At 40.4% G+C, this 21423-nt stretch overlaps 1 protein-coding gene across 1 annotated transcript in view; it reads right to left on the bottom strand.

The window, feature by feature from the left end:
• CBR4 (carbonyl reductase 4) overlaps positions 1 to 3375 on the bottom strand; it is a 41438-nt gene extending 38063 nt beyond the window's left edge. Inside the window, exons 1-2 of the mRNA XM_006864535.1 lie at positions 3159 to 3375; positions 1270 to 1390 (exon numbers count right to left, since the gene is read on the bottom strand). Of these exons, the coding sequence (XP_006864597.1) occupies positions 1270 to 1390; positions 3159 to 3300 (263 nt within the window). The 5' untranslated portion in view covers positions 3301 to 3375. The remainder of the gene's footprint in view (positions 1 to 1269; positions 1391 to 3158) is intronic.
• Positions 3376 to 21423: the final 18048 nt, after the last annotated feature.

The raw sequence follows: 21423 nt of genomic DNA, 5'->3' as shown, positions 1-21423 counted from the left end.
AGAATGGAGCTGCCGGCTGATGGGAAGAGAGGGCATGTGCACAAGAACACCCACACTTGCAGATGACACCCACGTGACCAGGACTGGATGACTGGATGATCAGAGCTCAAACAGGAGAAGAGGGGCAGGGGGTGTGGGGGGAAGAAGATTGAGCTGATCCAAGCTGATGAACTTGACCTATGCATATGAATGCAGTGACACAAAAGGCGATAAATCCTTACAGTAAGAAACATTCCCACCCCCTCCACACACAGACAGAGAGGGGCAACTTGGACATTGGATACCCAAATGGGGAGGGAGGGACTACAAAGGCAAGAAGTAACTGGCTTACAAGCCTTCAAGAGGGAACCTAGAGCTAGGGGGCATGGAGGAAGGCAGAATCGCCAGTGAGTACTAACCAATTTGTCTAGGTGGAGCTGATGAAATGAAATACAGATGGGGTAATGTGCGATACTGTAGTGAATAATGGTTATCAAGACGGATTGTGAGTGTTGGAAATGCAAGGGTAGATGTTTTGTGGCAAGGAAGAGAACAATTATTTCTCCAGTCTAGGAGCGGAGGTCTCTGGGACCAGCAACGGATAAGAGCCGAGAAAGGAACCCCACCCAGAAAACCGAGGATGCCTGAGATGGAGACAGAGATGATGACATGGAGGGATGAAGCAGCTGGGGACTTTGGATCCAGAGAGGGAAAGGAACTGTGGGCTGAAGACTGAGGGGGGGAGGGGGGATGGTAGAGCATGGGCTTTTAGGATATGCTCTTTGGTCGGAAGACTAGGCATGGAGGGGATTGGAACCATGGCAATATAATGATATACGATGGAATGAATATGGAACTGAGGTTCTCTCATGTAAACTATCACATAATTCACAATAAAACATTTTTTAAAAAAAAGAGCTTTGTAACATTGCCCAACCAGAGCAGAGCCTAGGTAAAGCAGTCAAGGATAGAGAGGCCTGGCTGTGGGCAAAGCAGAGGAGAAGCTATCCTGATTAGAAGAACTGTGCCCTGAACAGTTCTGACCCTGAATTGTTAACTTCCCTAATCAACCCCATAACTGTGAGCATGGTGTCTGAGTTCTGTGTGATCACTGCAGTGAACTCTTGAACCTAGCTGAACACAAAGTACTGTGGGAGGAATGACTGGTGCCATTTTTTTTTGCAACAGACCAAATTTTTTAAAGACATAAGTTTTCTTCTAATGGGAAGCACATAGCTTATTCATACTAATTAAAGACGTATTAGAAATGTACTTAAATTGGTGACCAACCTGTTAATACCAGCTGCATTTACCAAGAAATTAACTCGACCTAAATGTTTTTCCATCTCTTCAAATGTATTTTGAACATCATGTTCTTTGGCAACATCACAGCTGAATGCCAAATGATTACCTACACGAAGTTAGAATAAAATTATTTATAAATTATTATTGGAATTAATCATTTATTGACTATACATTTGTTAAGCATCTACTATGAACTAAAACCCAACCCAACTCATTCCCATGGAGTGGATTCCGACTTACTGCCACCTTATATAGGGTTTCTGAGACTGTACATCTCTGAGGGACCAGCAGACAGCCTCATCTTTTCCTTTCAGAGGCTCGAAGGTTTGAACCTCTGACTTCTTGGAAAGCAGCCCAATGCCTAACCACAGTGCTCCTTGTACTATGTGCTGAGCCCATGCAAATCCAGATCTATAGATAAAAGATGAGTAAGTCATGGGTTCCCATTCTCAAGAAATTCTGTTTAAGCTACCTGGGATGGCCAGAAGAGAGATATGAAGAAATAAAATGATGATACAGAAAAATAATTTAACATTTTCTCAACTTAAAGTGTGTTTGGGGGCTGCATTTTACATGTTTACAATTCTTTGTGACACTGTAGGATAAGCACTGGACCATATTATAAGATGGGTCTGAACCCTATGTCAGTGGTTCAAACTCACCAGCCACTGCTCAGACTTTAGGGCACTTAACAACAAAGCTGTGCCATTGACTTCTTTCTATCTAATTTAATAGTCTTTTTCCTTCCTCAGAAGAACACTTTGGCAATGAATACAATGTATTCAGATGTATTCATTGAAATTGTTCCTGCTCTGTATAATTTATTTATTTTGGTCTTTTAAGAGTCCAATATTCTTCTGAGTAAGGTATACATACAATAAAGTCAAATTAGTGATAACAACCCAATCAGTAATATTACTTTAAAGCTTACAGATAACAGAATGGACCTCGGGACTTCTTTATTCTTCCCAATACCTTCCTGGTAGCAAATGAGGTGAATCTGCCCATTCAAATAACTAAACACGTAGCTACTTATTATCCAATAACCTATTTCTCCCCGCCATCACGAAAAATTTATATTTGTATTTGTAAAACATGTGAAACAATAGTGAATCCATTATTAAAAAGCAGAAAAATGGGATTAAGTGCCCTCAAGCCTGCCTCGACTCAAAGCAACCCTGTACAGGATTTCCAAGGAGCAGCTGGTGGATTTGAACCGTCAACCTTGCAGTTTAGCAGTCTAGTGCTTATCCTACAGCACCACCCAGCACTAAAATAGAATGTAATAAAAAAAAAAAAAAGGAATTTGGGAGAATATGTTTCATTTATAAAACTCACCAAACAATTTAACAACTTTACTTATGAATGCATTCCGCTAGATTACCAAATTGGCTCCTACTGAAAACGATTTCACTTTGAAAACACAGCTTTGTGCATGTGCACTGACTGGGGCAGGAACAGCCCTCTTCAGCAACACGCCTACCTTTCCTTTTTGTCCATGATCTCGCGCCACCATCGCAGCGCCCTTTTCCCTAGAGTTAACCAATATCCAAACAAAGCTGCTAGCTCCTCACGCTCTGCCCTTGTAGCAGGGAGGTGAGTGAGTATGAATGGGCCTCTACAAGACAGCTAAATCTCAATTTAGAGAAAACTCCAAGTGTCACATGGCAAAAGACAATGTGACAAGAGACGTCCTGCCAGGAATAGGGTGGGTGGCACAGGGGTTTCGTCAATCTACACTTACGACGGACTGCTCCTGCACCTTTTGCAAAGCTGAATAGCTAAACTTCAGGGACATAAAGGCCAGGTTAAAAGACTGATTGGGAAATGTGCCTGAACTGCAGCCACACAGACAATTCCAACACAATACCTACCGCCGAGCTCCCCGGCGGCGGCTTTGGCCACGTCCATGTTCCTGGCGATAATCGCCAGTTGGTAGCCTTTCCGGGCCAGTAACTGGGCCACCGCCCTGCCAATGCCCCGGGAACCTCCAAAAATTGCACAGACTTTGTCCATCTTGGACTCTGAGATCGCAAACTCAGAAGAGTGGCGACCTTTTTTCAGGTTCCTCGCGATTTTAAACCAATGCGGCTCCAAGGGAAACCAAACCACCACAAAACTTCCCGCTCAATAACTCTTGCTGCTACGGAACTCTAGCAACTAAGTGGACGCAAAGAAAAAAGAGTGAATGGGTGTCACCGAGCTGATGTCAACGCGTACGGACTCCCAGGCGTCCAATTCAAGAGGCTAGCGAGAGTCGGCCAATGACTGGCCTAGGATAGGCTGCGCTGTATCATGGGACTTACTGTCTGGACCCAAAAGGAAAAAGACGTCTCAGCGCATTGCTAATTGGGAAATGTAGTTTCAGTGTGAAGACTTGGAATTGACTACTGGTGTGGCGCTGTGGGCTAATGCATCAGACTGCAAAGTCGTTTGAACCGCAAGATTGGTGGTTCAAGCTCACCAGCTGCTCCTTGGAAACTCTATACAGGGTCCTATGGTTCGGAATCGATTCTACGGCACTTAACAATAACAACAACCTAGTCTATTTATTTGCCCAAGGGTCCTCGTGTGGCGCTGTAGGAGAAGCACTGGTAGGCTAGTCGCAGGCCGATGCTTCGAACCCACCACCGGCGCCTCGGAAACCCTATACATTGCTGCTGTGAGTTGGAACCCAGCTGCTTGTCAGAAAACCATATACAGGGTTGCTGTGAGTTGATTAGATTGTCGTACTGTGGTGGTTTGTGAGTTGCTGTGATTCTGGAGGCTATGCCATGGATATTTTAAGTACCAGCAGGGTCACCCATGGTGGACAGGTTTCAGATAAGCTTTCAGACAAAGGTAGACTAGGAAGAAAGAGTGACGAACTACTTCCAAATATTTAGTCACTGAAAACCTTATGAATAGCAGAGGAATACTGTCAGATATAGTGCCGGAAAATGAACCCCTCAGGTTGGAAGGTACTCAAAATGTGACTAGGGAAGAGCTGCCTCCTCAATCAAAGTAGAGTTGACTGTGATGACGTGAGTGGAGTAAAGCCCACAGGACCTTCATTTGCTGATGGGACACAACTCAAAATGAAGTGAAACAGCTGTAAACAGCCATTAATAGTTGTAACATGAAATGTGCTAAATATGAATCTAGGAATATTGGAAGTTGTAAAAAATTAAATGTAATGCATAATCATGGATATCTTGGGCATTAGTAAGCTGAAATGAACTGGTATTGGCCATTTTGAATCTAACAACTACATAGTTTACTATGCTGGGAATGACAAATTGAAGAGGAATACTGTTGCATTAATTGTCAAAAAGAACATATCCAGATCAGTCATGAGGTACAACGCTGTCTGTGACAGGATAATATCCATGTGCCTACAGAGAATCCTAGTTAATGCCACTATTATTCAAATTTACGCACCAACCACTAAAGCCAGTGAAGATGAAATAGAAGAATTCTACCAAATTCTTCAATTGGAAATTGATCAAACAAGCAATCAAGATGTATTGATCATTACTGGTGATTGAAATACAAAGGTTGGGAACAAAGAGGAAGGATCAATAGTTGGAAAAGATGGCCTTAGTGATACAAATGATGCTGGAGATCACATGATAGAATTCTGTAAAATCAATGACTCGTTCATTTCAAATATCTTCTTTAGACAGCAAAAGAGATGACTATGTACATGGACCTCATCAGATGGAATACACAGAAATCAAATTGACTGTATCTGTGGGGGAAAAAAAAAACTGAAAAGTTCCACATCATCAGTCAAAAAAAGGCCAGAGGTAGATTGTGGAACAGATTATCAATTACTCATATACAAATTCAGACTGAAACTGAAGAAAATGAAAGCAAAACCATGACAGCCAAAATATGACCTTGAATATATCCCCACCTGAATTTAGAGATCATCTGAAGAACAGATTTGATACATTAAACACTAAAGACCAAAGACCAGAAGAGTTGTGGGATGAAATCAAGAACATCATACATGAAGAAAGCAAAAAGTCATTAAGAAGACAAGAAAGAAGGAAAAGGTCAAAATGGATGTCAGAAGAGACTCTGAAACTTGTTTTCCAGAGTAGAGATGCTAAAGCAAATGGAAGAAATAATGAGGTATAAGAGCTGAACAGAAATTTCAAAGTCAAATATTACAACGAAATGTGCAAAGATCTGGAGAAAGAAAATCAAAAGGAAAGAACACGCTCAGCATTTCTCAAGCTGGGGGAACTGAAGGAAAAATTCAAGCCTTGACTTTCATTATTGAAAGATTCTCTGGGCAAATTATTGAATGATACAGAAAGCATCAAAAGAAGTTGGAAGGAATACACCAGTCATTGTACCAAAAGGAAATGGTCCCATGATACTGAAGGAAGAAGTCCAAGGTGCATTGAGGGAATTGGCAAAGAACAAGGTACCAGGAATTGATGGAATAAAAAACTGATGGGATATCTTTCAAGAAAGTGGGGCAGCACAGAAGACACTCACTCATCTATGCCAAGAAATTTGGAAGACAACTATCTGGCTGACTGATTGGAAGAGATCACATCCCAAAGAGGGGTGACCTAAAGGAATGTGTAAATCATCAGACAATATCTTTGATAACCCATGCAAGTAAAGTTTTACTAAAGATAATACAGAAACGGCTACAATCATACATTGACAGAGAACTTCCAGAGGTTCAAGCCAGATTCAGAAGAGGCTGTGGAATGAAAGATATCATTGCTGATGTCCGATGGATTTTGGCTTAAATCAGAAAGGTGTTTACCTGTGCATTATTGACTACACAAAGGCTTTTGATTGTGTGGATCATGACAAGCTATGGACAGCATTGCAAAGTATGAGTATTCCTGAACACTTAATTGTGCTCATGAGGAATCTGTACATGGACTAAGAGGCAGTTGTTCAAACAGACCATGGGAACACTGAATGGTTTCAAATTAAGAAAGGTGTGTGACAGGGTTGTATTCTTTCACCATTTTTATTCAACTTGTATGCTGAGCAAATAATAGAAAAAGCCAGGTTATATGAAGAAAAACATGGCATCAAGATTAGTGGAAGACTCATTAGCAACCTGTGATATGCAAATGATACAACCTTACTTACTGAAAGTGAAGAGGACTTAAAATACTTACTGATGAAGATCAAAGACCTCAGCCTTCGGTATGGATTACATCTCAATATCAAGAAAACAAAAATCCTCACCACTGGACCAATAAACAACAGTCTTATCAACAGAGAAAAGATTTAAGTTGTCAAGGACTTCATTCTTCTTGTATCAATTATCAACACTCATGGAAGCAGCAGTCAAGAAATCAAATGATGTATTGCATTAGGCAATTCTGTTGCACAAGACCTTTTTTTTTTTTTTATGCTGATAGTTTTGTTTTTTTTAAAATTTTTATTGTGAATTGTGTGGTAGTTTACATGGGAGAACATTAACTTTACATTCATCCTATCACATATCATTACATTGCCATGGTTACAATCCCCTCCATGCATCATCAACCAACCAAAGGGTATACACTGCAAGCCTACCCGCTGGTAGTCAGCACACAGCTCCTCTCCTTCTCTGGATCTAGAATCCTTAACCACTCCATCTCTCCATGTCATCGTCTCTGCCTCCATCTCTGGCGTCACTGTTTCTCTGGGTAGAGTCCTGCACTCCACTCTTCTCCCGTAATGGTCGCAGGAACTCTGCTCTTAGACTGCAAAGTCAACCACTCCCCTCCTTATGCTACAAAATGTCTACCTTTACATTTCCAACCCTCACAGTCAGTCCTGATAGCAATTATTCATTATTGTGCCACATGAGTGCTATCCCCATCTCCTTTCATCAGTCCCGCCCAGACAGACTGGATACTACTTAGTGGAGAGTCAACCTTCCTCCATGCCCTCTGGATCTAGGCACCCTCTTGAAAGCTTGTAAGCCAGTCACTTCTTGCCTTTGTAGCCCTTCATTTTGGGTTGCCAATGTCCAAGTTGCCCATCCCTGTCTACCCTGTGTCTTGAAGGTGTGGGAATTATCCTAGCTGTAAAGATTTGTTCCCTCTTTTGTGCTACTGCTTCCATAGGTGTAGGTAAAGTTCATCAAATGGTATCAGATTACTCTTTTTTTCCTCTTCTTTCTTCTTCTAGTTGAGTTCTGATCATCTAGCCACTGAAGGCAGGTCAAGTGGGTATTATCTGCAAGTATGGGTGTTCTTGTGCATATGCTTTCTCTTCTTATCAGCTGGACACTTCAGTCTCCACTCTAGTCTTCTGTGGCTATGTCATTGACTCTAGGCCCAAGAGTCCCCAGGTCTTGCTACACTACTGGCCAACCAGGTCTCCACCTGGGTTCACAGGAGTCTATTGAACATGGTAGGGTTTAGCTCACAGCTTCATTGCTGTTTTTCCCTCACTTCCCCTTATTGGTGACCAATGTAGTCACTAATTAGAGCGCATGGCTGCTCGTTTATTCCTATTGAGTCCTGATCTTGGAAGGGTGTTTGCCCTGAGGGGATAGTTGGGAGGTTTTTGATGACCTGATCAATTTCCTCATAATATTTTTAATATTCTTTCTCCAACACCCTGAAGGGACCTGTCCATTTGCCTTGATGTCTCCTGGGCAAGCAACTTGATGATCTTGTAAGTCAGTGGGACTGCCATTGTTTTGTATTTTTCCTGTTGATCTTTCCTTCAAGATGTAGCTTCTGTTCTTCTAGCCATTTCAGGCTGGTGCACAAGACCTTTTTAAAGTGTTCAACAGCAAAGATGTCAGCTTGAGGTCTAAGGTATGCCTGACCCAACCCATGGTATTTTCAATAACCTCATATGCATGCGAAAGCTGGACACTGAATAAGGAAGACCATAGAAGAGTTGATGCTTTTGAGTTATGGTGTTGGAGGAGGATATTGAAAGTGCCATGGGCTGCCAAAAGAACAAATAGATCTGTGTTGGAAGAAGTGCAACCAGAGTGCCAGGAGGGACCAGTCACTGGAGAAGGATATCCTGTTTGGTAAGGTCAGAGAAAAAGAGGAATACCCCCTGCAAGATGAATTGGCAAAGTGGCAGCATCAATGGGCTCAACCGTGGCAACAATTGTGAGGTTGGCCCAGTACCAGGCTTGTTTCATTCTGTTGTGCATAGGGTCGCAATGTGTTGGTACCGACTCTATGGCACCTAACAACAACAGCAACATGTGTTGGAACCAACTCCAATGCACTTATCAACAACAACAACGACAAGGACTCGACAGCACAAACAGCAACAAGAGGAGTTATTGAGATGTAAGGCATTAAATTTTAAAGCTAGGAAAGTCTGTGGTAAATTGAAAAGACTTATCATGTTGGTTAGATTCCAGACTACACTGCTGGGCATGTGTATGTCAAAACTCTAGAGTCTGTCTTTTGTCCAGTTTTATTGTAGGGGCTTGATGTCCATCCTGTTGTAGAAATTCCTAAGTGTTGGAAAACCTACCTTACCATCTCTAAGTTGCAGTAGACTGGGTCAGTACCCTACCATACATCTCAAAAGATGTTGTGAAAATGACAAAAAAACAGCATTATTCTAAGAACTCAATGCATAATTGAATGAGCGAATGGTCATGAAATGATTAAGCAAATGTTATTGTTGGTAGGTGCCATTGAGTCGGTACCTACTCATAGCGGTACTGACCTTATGTACAGCAGAACAAAACACTGCCTGATCCTGGGCCAACCTCACTATTGTTGCCACGCTTGAGTCCATTGATGCTGCTACATGGCCAATCCATCTCGTTGGGGGTCTTCCTCTTTTACTCTGACCCTCCACCTTACCATACATGATATCCTTCTCCAGCGACTGGTCCCACCTGACAATATGTCTGAAGTATAAGAGATAAAGTTTGGCCATCTTGGAGCATTCTGGCTGCACTTCTTCCAAAACAGATCTATTGGTTCTTTTGGCAGCCCATGGCACTTTCAATATGCTCCTCCAACACCATAACTCTAAAGCATCAATTCTTCTATGGTCTTCCTTATTTGCTGTTCAGCTTTCATATGCATATGAAGTTATTGAAAATACAATGGGTTGGGTCAGGTGCACCTTAGTCTTCAAGCTGACATCTTTGCTCTTCAACGCTTTAAAAAGGTCTTGTGCAGCAGATTTGCCTAATGCAATATGTCGTTTGATTTCTTTCTTTTTTTTTTTTTTCTTAAAATGTTGTATTGTGAATTACGTGATAGTTTACATGGGAGAACATTAGCTTTACATTCATCCTATTATATATCATTTCATTGCCATTGTTACAATCCCCTCCAGGCATCATCAACCAACCAAAGGGTATACCCTGCAAGCCTGCCCCCCAGTTGTCCACACACAGCCCATCTTCCTCTCTGGGTCTAGAGTGCCCAACCGCTCCAGCTCTCCACATCATCGTCTCTGACTCCATCTCTGGCCAAACTGCTTCTCTGAGTAGAGTCCTGCTCTCCACTCTTCTCCTTTGATAGTCCCAGGGACCTCCGCTCTTAGACTGCAAAGTCAATCACTCCCCTACTTTTGCTACAAAACATGTACCTTTACATTTCAAACCCTCACAGTCAGTCCTGATAACAATTATTCACTATTGTATCACAAGAAACCTATCCATATCTCCTTTCATCAGCCCCACCCAGACAGATTGGATACTACTCAGTGGAGATTCTACCTTTCTCCATGCCCTCTGGATCTAGGCTCCTTCTTGAAAGCTTCTAAGCCAGTCACTTCTTGCCTTTGAAGGCGCCCCCCACCCCTCATTTTGGGTAGCCAATGTCCAAGTTGTCCACCCCTGTCTATTCTGTATATGGAGGGGGTGAGAATGATCCTTGTTGTAAAGATTTATTCCCTCTTTTGAGCTACTGCATCCATAGGTGTAGATCAAGTTCATCAAATGGTATCAGATTACTCCTTTTTTCCTCTTCTTTCTTCTTCTAGTTGAGTTCTGATCATCTAGTCATTGAAGTCAGATCAAGTGGATGTCATTTGCAAGTGTGGGTGTTCTTGTGCATATGCCCTCTATTCTTATCAGCTGGACACTTCAGTCTCCACTCTAGTCTTCTGTGGCTATGTCACTGACTCTGGGCCCAAGAGTCCCCAGGTCTTGTAACACTACTGGCTAACCAGGTCTCCACACAGGTTCACAAAAATCTATTGGATGTTGTAGGGCTTAGCTTGCAGCTTCCTTGCTGTTTTCCCCTTACTTCCTTTTATCGGTGATGAATGTGGTCACCAATCATAGCATGTATTCCCATTGAGTCTTAGTCTTGGAAGGGGGTTTGCCCTGAGGGGACCCAACCACTTGCCTTGATGTCTCCTGGGTGAGCAACTTGCTTGTTCTTGTAGTAATTAGTCGGACTGCCTTTATTGTTTTGTATTTTTCCTGGCGGTCTTTCTTTCAAGAAGTATCTTCTGTTCTTCTAGCCGCTCCGGGCTGGTCTGCTTGTCCTTTCAAGTGGAAATTTCCCACCTCAGAAGATTCTGGATGGGGTTCAGGATTCCATCTATGGTCTTATGTAATGTAGAGGCTCCGCAGGAAGCCTCTTTCACTAAGCACGTTGTAGCCCCATTTTAGGTACTCCAATCTCATTTGATTTCTTTACTACTGTTTCCATGAGTGTTGGTAGTTGATCCAAGAAGAAAGAAGTCCTTGACAACTTCAATCTTTTCACCATTGAAAAGAATGTTGTTTATTGGTCCAGTGGTGAGGAGTTTTATTGAGATGCAATCCATACCAAAGGCCGTGCTCTTTGATCTTCATCAGTAAATGTTTTAAGTCCTCTGCACTTTCAGTAAGCAAGGTTGTATCATCTGCATATCGCAGGTTGTTGATGAGTTTTCTTCCAATCCTGATACCACGTTTTTCTTCATAGAACCCAGCTTCTCAGATTATTTGCTCAGCATACAGGTTGAATAAGTATGGTGAAAGAATATAACCCTGTCACACAAAGTAGGCTGCAGCAAAACAACAAAAGTGTGGCACTGTGGGTTAATGTGCCAGACTGCAAAGCTATTAAACTGCAAGGTTGGTGGTTCAAACTCACCAGCTACTCTACTCCTTGGAAACCCTATATAGGGTCACTATGGGTCAAAACCGACTCAATAGCACTTAACAACAACAATAGTGTTCTGAGAGTTAATTAGCTAAAACTGAGCATTCATTACAAAAAGAAGCATTTTCTAATACAATGTGGTTGCATTATATGATTCCGAACAATATAAATCATGGTACCATTAAAAACTACTGCCAAGCTGTTAAGTTTGCTTATAATTGTGACTTTCATGTTGCTGCAATGCTGGAAATCCTGGTATGGCACTACAGGTTAATAAGCTGGACTGCAAGGTCAGTTTGAACAGCAAGGTCAGTGGTTCAAGCTCACTAGCCACTCCTCGGAAACCCTATATAGGGTTGCTATGGGTCGGAACCTACTCAATGGCACTTAGCAACAACAATAACAACACAATACTGGAAGATATGCCACCGGTATTTCAAATATCAACAGGTGGGCTTGTTTTAGTGATGCTTCCAGACAAAGATAGATTAGGAAAAAAGGTCTTACAATCTATTTTGAAGAATTAGTCAATGAAAGTATTATGGATCATAATAGTATATTATTTAATGTAGTGCTAGAAGATGAGTCCCCTAGGATGGAAAGCATTCAAAATATATAGTGGCCACAAAAATGAACTTAAGCTTGCCAAGGATAAAGAAGATGGCACAGGAACTAGAAACATTTTTTTTTCTTTCTGTTGCACATGGGGCTGCCATGAGTTGTAACCAACTGGATAGCAAATAATAACTGCTACAACTGAAAATATATACAACTTGGGACAACAAGACACATAAAATACTAATAAGTAGTTCAAATTCACATTTTATTAATACAAAAGAATAACAATAAGGAGTCAATGAGAAAGGTGAGTTTGAGGACTGGGTAAGATTTGAATAAAAAAAATGGGAAGAGCAAAATACTGTAGGCAAATTAAATAGTATTTTTAAAAATATGCTTATTCCACCTAGATCCAAAAGCTATTTTAAATGGCTTGGAAAATACCTGATTGAATTATTTTAAATGACATAGTGGGCCAACACACCTCCCCAGGTGAGAACAATAAATTGAGACCAGTTGAAAGTTAATTACAACTAAAGTTATATTGTAAGAATCTATTTCCACCACTACTCTGTCAATTTGTTGTACTGTATGGTTTTCATGTCGCTGTGATATTGGAAGCTATGCCACCAGTATTTTAAAGACCAGTATAGTCATCCATGGTGGACAATTTTCAGTGGAGCTTCCAGACTTAGACAAAGGACAGGCAGATTATTTCTGAAAGTTTAGCCATAGAAAACCTTATGGATAGCAGTGGAACACTGTCAGATAAAACCAAAATATTGAATACTGAAGCATTATGAATACCACCAAAATATTGTCAGATATAGTGCCAAAAGATGAGCCCCTCAGGTTGGAAGGCATTTAAAATACAACTGGAAAAGAGCTACCTCCTCAAAGTAGAGTTGACCGTGATGACAGGAGTGGAGTACAGCTTTGGGACCTTCATTTATTGATGGATACGAGTTCAAAATGTAAAGAACAGCAGTAAACAACCATTAATAATCAGAACATGGAATGCAGGAAGTATGAATCTAGGAAAATTGGAAATTGTCAGAAATGAAATGGAACACATAAAGAAAGATATCCTAGGCATTAGTGAGCTGAAATGAACTGGTATTGTCCATTTTGAATCTGACAATCACATGGTTTACTATGCTAGGAATGACAAATTGAAGAGGAATGGTATCTCATTCATCATCAAAAAGGACATGTCAAGATCCATCTTGAAGTATAATGCTATCTGTCATAGAATAATATGCATATGTCCACAAGGAAGAAAAGTTAACACCACTATTATTCAAATCTATGCACCAACAGCACACTCAAGATGTATTAATAATTACTGGTGATTGGAATGCAAATGTTGAAAATAAAGAGGAAGTATCAGTAGTTGAAAATTTTGGCTTCATTGTTAGAAACCATGCTGGAGATCTCATGATAGAATTTTGCAAGACCAATGACTTCATTGTAAATACCTTTTTTTAACAATCTAAAAGATGACTATACACATGGATCTCACCAAATGGAATAAACAGAAACCAAATTGACACCAACTGTGGGAAGAGATGGTGAAAAAGCTCCTTAAACATGAGCTTAAAAAATGCCATAGGCAGACTGTGGAACAGACCACCAGTTGCTCATATGCAAGCTCAGGCTGAAGCTGAAGAAATTTAAAACGAGTCCACAAGAGTCAAAACATGATCTTGAACATGTCCCACCTGAATTTAGTGATAATCTCAGTAACAGATTTGAGTCATTAGACACTAATGACTGAAGACCAAAAGAGTTGTGGGATGACCTCAAGAACATCATACAGGAAGAACGCTAATGATCATTAAGAAGACAAGAAATAAAGAAAAGACCAAAATGGATGTCAAGAGACTCTGAAAATTGCTCTCCAGTATAGAAATGCTAAGCACATAGAAGAAATGAGGAAGTAAAAGAGCTGAACAGAAAATTTCAAAGGGCATCTCCTATAAAATTAAGTATTATAATGAAATGTGTGAAGACCTGAAGTTAGAAAACCAAAATGGAAGAAGATGCTTATCATTTCTGAAGCTGAAAGAACTGGAAAAATATTCACGCCTCGACTTGCTTGAGGTTTCTATGGGAACAATATTGAATGATGCTGAAAGCATTAAAATAAAATGGAAGGAATACACAGAATAGCTGTATCAAAAAGAAATGGCTGATGTTCAACCATTTCAAAAGGTTTCAAGAGTCAATGGTACAAGCCAATGAAGCAAGAAATCCAAGGCACAATGCAGGCATTGGCAAAGAACAAGGACCAGGACTTGATGGAATACAAATAGAAACTGATGTAGCACTGGAGGCACTCACTCATGCCAAAAGATTTGGAAGACAGCTAGTTGGTCAGAGAACCATATATGTGCCCATTTGAAAGAGAAGTGACCCAAAGCAATAGGGAAATAATAGGACAATATCATTAATATCTCTTGCAAGTAAAATTATGCTAAAAAATAATGCAAAAACAGATGCAATAGTACATAGACAGGGACCTTCCAGAGAGTCAAGCCCAATTAAGAAGAGTACATGGAACTCGGATATCAATGCTGGTGTCAGATGGATCTTAGCTGAAGGCAGAGCATACCAGAAAGATGTTTACCTATGCTTTATTGACTATGAGGAGAATTTCTACTGTGTTTGGATCATGACAAGCTATGGATAGCATTGAGAAGAACAGGTATTTAGAACACCTTCATTAATTGTACTCATGAAGAATCTGTACATAGACCAAGAGGCATTTATTTAAATAGAAAAAGGGGATTCTGACGGGTTTAAAGCCAGGAAAGGTATGTGCCAGGATTGTAGTCTATCACCATACTTATTCAATCTGGTATGCTGAGCAAATACTTTGAGAAACTGGTTTATATGAAGAAGAACAGGGCATTAGGATTGGAGGAAGACTCATTAACAACCTGTGATATGCAGATGATACAACCTTGCTTGCTGACTTACATTATATAGTAATGAAGATCAAATACTGCAGTTTTTAGTATAGGTTTCACTTCAATGTAAAGAAAACAAAAAGCCTTACAACTGTACCAATAAATAATGTCATGATAAATGGAGAAAAGATTGAAGTTGTCAAAGACTTCATTTTGCTTGAATCCACTCATGGATCAACACTTGTGGAAGCAGCAATCAAGAAATCAACACATTGCACTAGGCAAATCTGCTGCACAAGTCCTCTTTAAAGTGTCAAAGAGCAAAGATGTTAGATTGAGGACTAAGGTACGTGTGGTACAAGTCATGGCATTTTCAGTAGTCTCATTTGCATGTGAAAGTTGGACAATCAATAAGGAAGACCCTTGAAAAATTGATGCGCTTGAGTTATGATGTTGGAGAAGAATATTAAAAGTATTCTGGACTGTCAGAATAACAAACAAATCTATGTTGGAAGAAATACAGATGGATTGGCACAGTGGTGGCAACAATGGGCTGAAAGGTAGCAGCAATTGTGAGGTTGGCACATGACTGGGTGGTGTTTTGTTCTGTTGTGCATAGGGTTCTTATGGGCCAGACCAATTTGACAGCATCTAACAACAACAACAAGGAAAACAGCAAAGAAGTAAAAAATAAAAAATTACAATCCACTGCCAACAAGTTGATACCTTCATAGGGAACTCTAAGACAGAGTATAATTCCCCACAGAGGTTTCAAGGCTGTAAATCTTTATGGAAGCTCTCTGCAGATCAGCTAGTAGGTTCAAAACTATGACCTTTTGTTTAGCAGCTGAATGCTTTAACTATTGTGCCACCAGGGTTCCTAAAGCAGTCAACATTACTTAGTTAATTACAAGTAGTAATTTCTGTAAGAAATAAGTATGGTGTTTGTGCAGTGAGAGCTCTGTGCAGCTTCCTCTGTTGGTCCTCATAAAGGGCAAACAAGATGATAATGAACAATGCTCTCCATGGGGGAAACATATATTGTAAAGCTGTTTTTATTTTTACCATTTAATATTGTAAGCAAAGGACACAACACCAAATCGTGCTTTATTAAAAACTAAAAGAAATAGGAAGTTACACAATATAAGCAAATGTTCAGATACAAGAATGAATCTTTTACATAAAATGAGGAAACAAGTCTAATTAGAGAAAAATTAGGATGGTTTATATTATAGCAGGATTTAGAGTCAGATGAAGGTATTAAACAGGGAGATGCTATAGGCCTTTGACTAGAGATGTAACATGACAAAAGCTGCATTTAAGAGCAATTAGTCTAACAATTAGTCTAAAATAGTCATGATTTACATGATTTATACAAAGAAGAACATGGCATTAGAATTGGAGGAAGTCTTACATGACTTACATGACAAGCTATTGGATCATGAGAAGCTTTGGACAGCATTGTGAAGAATGAGTATTCTGGAACACTTGATTGTGCTCATGAGGAACCTGTACATAGACCAAGAGGCAGTTGTTCAAACAGAACAAGAGACACTGACTGGTTTACAATTAGGAAAGGTGTGTGCCAGTTTGCATTCTTTCACCATACTTATTCAATCTGTGATGAAAGAAAGAATGAGGCATTCTGCTCCCGTAAAGATTTACAGCCTCGGAAACCCTGTACAGGGTCGCTATGAGTCGGAACTGACTCCACGGCACACAGCCACCACCATTCAATCTGTATGCTGAACAAATAATTCAAGAAGCTGGATTATATAAAGAAAAATGTGGCATCAGAATAGCAGGAAGACTTATTACAAACCTGTGATATACAGATGATACAATTTTGTATGCTGAAAGTGAAGAGGACTTAAAATATTGATGAAGATCAAAGACCACAGCCTTCCATATGGGTTGCACCTCAATGTAAAGAAAACAAAAATCCTCACCACTGGACCAATAAATAACATCATGATAAATGGAGAGAAAATTGAAGTTGTCAGAGACTTCATTTTGCTCGGATTCAAACGATCAACACTCATGGAAGCAGCAGTCAAGAAATCAAATGACACATTGCATTAGGCAAATCTGCTGCATAAGACCTCTTTAAAGTGTTTAAGAGCAAAGATGTCAATCTGAGGACTAAGGTGCATCTGATCAAGCCATGGTATTTTCAATAACCTCATATGCATGCAAAAGTTGGACAGTGAATAAGGAAGACCATAGAATGATGGATTTTAGTTATGGTGTTGGGGGAAATATTAAAAGTATCATAGACTGCTAAAAGAACAAACCAATCTGTGTTGGAGGAAGTACAGCCAGATTATTCCTTAGAAGCCAGGATGGCCACACTTCATCTCTCATACTTTGGATATACTGTCAGGAGGGACCAGTCCCTGAAGAACAATATCATGTTTGGCAAAATGGAGAGTCAGAAAAAAGAGGAAGACTCTCCCAACTAGATGGATTGGCACAGTAGCAGCAGTGATGGGCTCAAATATAGCAATGATTGTGAGGTTGGTGCAGGACCGGGCAGTGTTTTGTTGTGCATTGGTACCAGTTTGTTGTCACCTAACAAGTCTAGTAATAGGGTTCCTTGTGTGGCACTGTAGGATAAGCACTAGACAGCTAACTGCGAGGACAGTAGTTCAAACCTATTAGCTGCTTCTTGGAAACCCTATACAAGGTTGCTATGAGTCGGAACTTACTCAAAGGTACTTAACAAGTCTAGTAGTGACTTCCACATGGGTTGGAGCAAATATGTCAAGCTCCTCTCCCACTATGTATCCATATGAAATTTTGGAAAGGAATCTAATATATGCTGCTGTGTGCTGTTGTGTCAGTTGTGACTCACAGCGACTCTATATAGGATTTCTGAAACTGTATAGCTTTACAGGAGCAGAAAGCCTCATCTTTCTCCTTAAGAGTGGTTGGCAGATTCAAACTGCTGGACTGAAAAGTAGGGGATTCATCCCCTACTACACTACCAGGCCAGTCTAAATGACTATTGTATTCCTGGTTTCCAGCATTTTATGGAAAAGTTCAATTTTTTTGGACAGTGTCAATTACATAGAAAAAGGGTTATATATTTTTCTATGCACTATTCTTTCAGCAAAAAGCATGTTTTTTAGACCTAACTATTCTACCTATAAGGAGCTCTGGAAGCGTAGTGGTTATGAATCGACTGCGAACCGCAAGGTCAGCAGTTCGAAACTACCAGCTGCTCCGCGGGAGAAAGATGAGGCTTTCTGCTCCCATAAAGATTTACAGCCTTGGAAACGTTGTTCAGGGTCGCTATGGGTCAGAACCGACTCGATGGCACATAACAACAACAACAACAATTCTATCTATGAAGTCCTGGTGTGGTGCTTCAGGATAATGCACTGGATCACAAGGTAAGTTTCAACTGCAAGGTTGGCAATTCAAACCCTCCAGCCGCTCATTGCAAACCCTATACAGGGTTGCTATGAGTTGGAGGCACTTAACAACAATGACTTCCATTTACAGACTCCTGGTGGGAGCGCTGTAGAATCCTCACTGGACTGAAAACTACAAGGTCTGCAGTTTAAACCCACCAGCTGTGCCTCTGAAACTCTATACAGAGTTACCATGAGTCAGAACCAACTCAACTGAATTTAACAACAACAGCAATCTCATCTTTTGGAGTCCTAGTGTGGCATTTTAGAATAAACACTGGACTTCTAACCACAAGTTCGATGATTCAAACCCACCAGCCACTCCTTGAAAACCAGTATGAGTAAGAATCGATTCGAAGGCACTTGGCAATGCCAACTATCACAAAGATCAATTTACACATGATTTGGAGTGTGTTCAAAATTCTCAAAACAGATTTTCTTTAATATGTTTTCACAGTTCATGGTTAGGTTGAGCTTTCCTAAAGCTTCATAATTCACTTTAAACCCCAAGGTTATTATTTGTTTTTACCCTCTTAATACAATATTCCTATTATCCCGGGTGAGAATATACCTATCACAACTTATCAGCCATTAGCTGGGAGGGTTAGTGACAAGGGAAATTTCTGTTAACCCCTTGATAGTGAAGTGTGGGTCTGTAAATTAAACTGAGTCTCCCTTACCCAGCAGTACATTGAGAAAGCCATTAAGATAACCCACCTTTATTCTTTTCTTCTCACTTAACATCATCACTCTTTCACTCTTCTAATAACATTTTTACCACATTTTATAGGTTTCATTAATTTAAACCTAGATAGGGATATATATTTTCTCTTAGCTTCAAGAATCAGAAGGAATCCCCCAAAAGTCCATATGCTCAGGGACTGAAATACAATTTTTTAAATATACATACTTTTGTTTGTTTTTCTGATTATAAAAGAAATACTGTTTAATTGCATCTTTTAAGAAAAAATGACAAATGTGTTTTAAAGTAAATTAAAAATCCACTGAGAACAATGTATATTTAAAACAGGTGAATGGTATGGCATGTGAATGATATCTCAATGTTGTTGTTAAGCGCTGTTGAGTCAGTTCTGACTCATAGTCACCCTGAATAGGGTTTCCAAGGAGCATTTGGTGGGTTTGAACCTCCGACCTTGTTGTTAGCAGTCCAATGTGTATCCTACAGTGCCACACCAGGACTCCGATATCTCAATAAGCCAGCTATAAAAAAAAATTGAAAACCCACTGCCCAGTTGAAATTCAAAGTTGCAATAATTGTAAGTGAATTGTCTCTTTCATAGGCCTTATTTTTATCATAGTCAATATTTATAACACACAGGAGTCCTATTATAACAGAAAATTTTTGAATAAACAATTCAATATTTGTTAAAATCTTCCTTATACAAAGTACCCTGCTAAGTGCTCACACTTTGTTGTTGTTTAGTGCCACTGAGTCAGTTCCAACTCACAGCAACCCTTGTGGCTCAAACTGAACTTCTGGTTGAGTGCTTGCCCTACAGCACTACACCAGGATTTGTTGTTGTTATTGTTAAGTGCCGTCAAGTCAGTTCCAACCCATAGCAACCCTGTACAGGTTTCCAAGGAGTAGCTGGTGAGCTTGAAAAGTTGACCTTGTGGTTCAAACCTACTTTGCAGTTCAGTTCATTAACCCACAGTGCCACACCAAGACTCTACAGCAGGATTGTTGTTAGGTGCCATCGAGTTGGTACCAACCCATAGAGACCTTATGCACAGCAGAACAAAACACTGCCCGATTCTGGACCAACCTCACTACTGTTGCCACGCTTGAGTCCATCAATGCTGCCACTTGGCTAATCCATCTCGTTGGGGGTCTTTCCCTCTTTTTCTCTGACCCTCCACCTTACCAAACAGTATATCCTTCTCCAGTCACTGGTCCCTCCTGACACTATGTTTGAAGTATGAGAGACGAAGTTTGGCCATCTTGGCCTCCAAGGAACACTCTGGCTATACTTCTTCCAAAATGGATCTATTGGTTCTTCTGGCAGCCCATGGCACTTTCAATATTCTCCTCCAACACCGTAACTCAAAAGCATTAGTTCTTCTACGGTCTTCCTTATTCACTATCCAGCTTTCACATGCATATGAGGTTATTGAAAATACCACGGCTTGGGTCAGATGCACCTTAGTCTTTAAGCTGACATCTTTGCTCTTCAACACTTTTAAAAGGTCTTGTGCAGCAGATTTGCCTAATGCAATACGTCATTTGATTTCTTGACTGCTGCTTCTGTGAGTGTTGATAGTTGATCCAAGAAGAATGAAGTCCTTGACAACTTCAATCTTTTCTCCATTGATAAGAATGTTGTTTATTGGTCCAGTGGTGAGGATTTTTGTTTTCTTTACATCGAGATGTAATCCATACTGAAGGCTGTGCTCTTTGATCTTCATCAGTAAATGTTTTAAGTCCTCTTTACTTTCAGCAAGCAAGGTTGTATCATCTGCATATCACAGGTTGTTAATGAGTCTTCTCCCAATCCTGATGCCACGTTTTTCTTCATATAACGCAGCTTCTCATATTATTTGCTCAGCATACAGGTTGAATAAGTATGGTGAAAGAATACAACCTTGTCACACACCTTTCTTCTGTCAGTTTGTTGTACTGTGGTGGCGTGCAAGGTGCTGTGATTCTGAAAGCTATGCCACTGGTATTTTAAATACCAGCAGGGTCACCCATGGTAGACATGTTTCAGATGAGCTTCCAGACAAATACAGACTAGGAAGAAGGAGTGACGAACCACTTCTGAATGTTTAGTCACCTAAAACCACAGTAGGATTAGTAGGTCTATAATAGCACCTTCCCCTTCCTGCCCAGAACAAGCTCTCCAGTAATGAGTTACCTACAGTACCCAAGCTGCATGTGAACAACCTGCCATCTTAATACAGCACACACTCTTATTTCCTATTGGAAAATTAGAAAGCTTCCAAAGATAACATTTTTTTAAATGTTTATTGTGAATTATATGATAGTTTACATGAGAGAACTTTAGTTTTACATTCATTCCATCATATATCATTTCATTGTCATGGTTCCAATCCCCTCCATGGGTCATCTTCTGATCAAAGGGTATATCCTAGAAACCCATCCTCTACCCTTCACCCTCCCCGCACCCAGTCTTTGGCCCACAGTCCCTCTCCCTCTCTGGATCCAAAGTCTCCAGCCGC

The sequence above is a fragment of the Chrysochloris asiatica genome, unplaced genomic scaffold, assembly GCF_000296735.1.
Source record: "Chrysochloris asiatica unplaced genomic scaffold, ChrAsi1.0 scaffold00066, whole genome shotgun sequence".
NCBI classification, from domain to species: Eukaryota; Metazoa; Chordata; class Mammalia; order Afrosoricida; family Chrysochloridae; genus Chrysochloris; species Chrysochloris asiatica.
The sequence above is the reverse complement of the archived record's forward strand: the minus strand, read 5'-3'. Positions and strand labels throughout refer to the sequence as shown.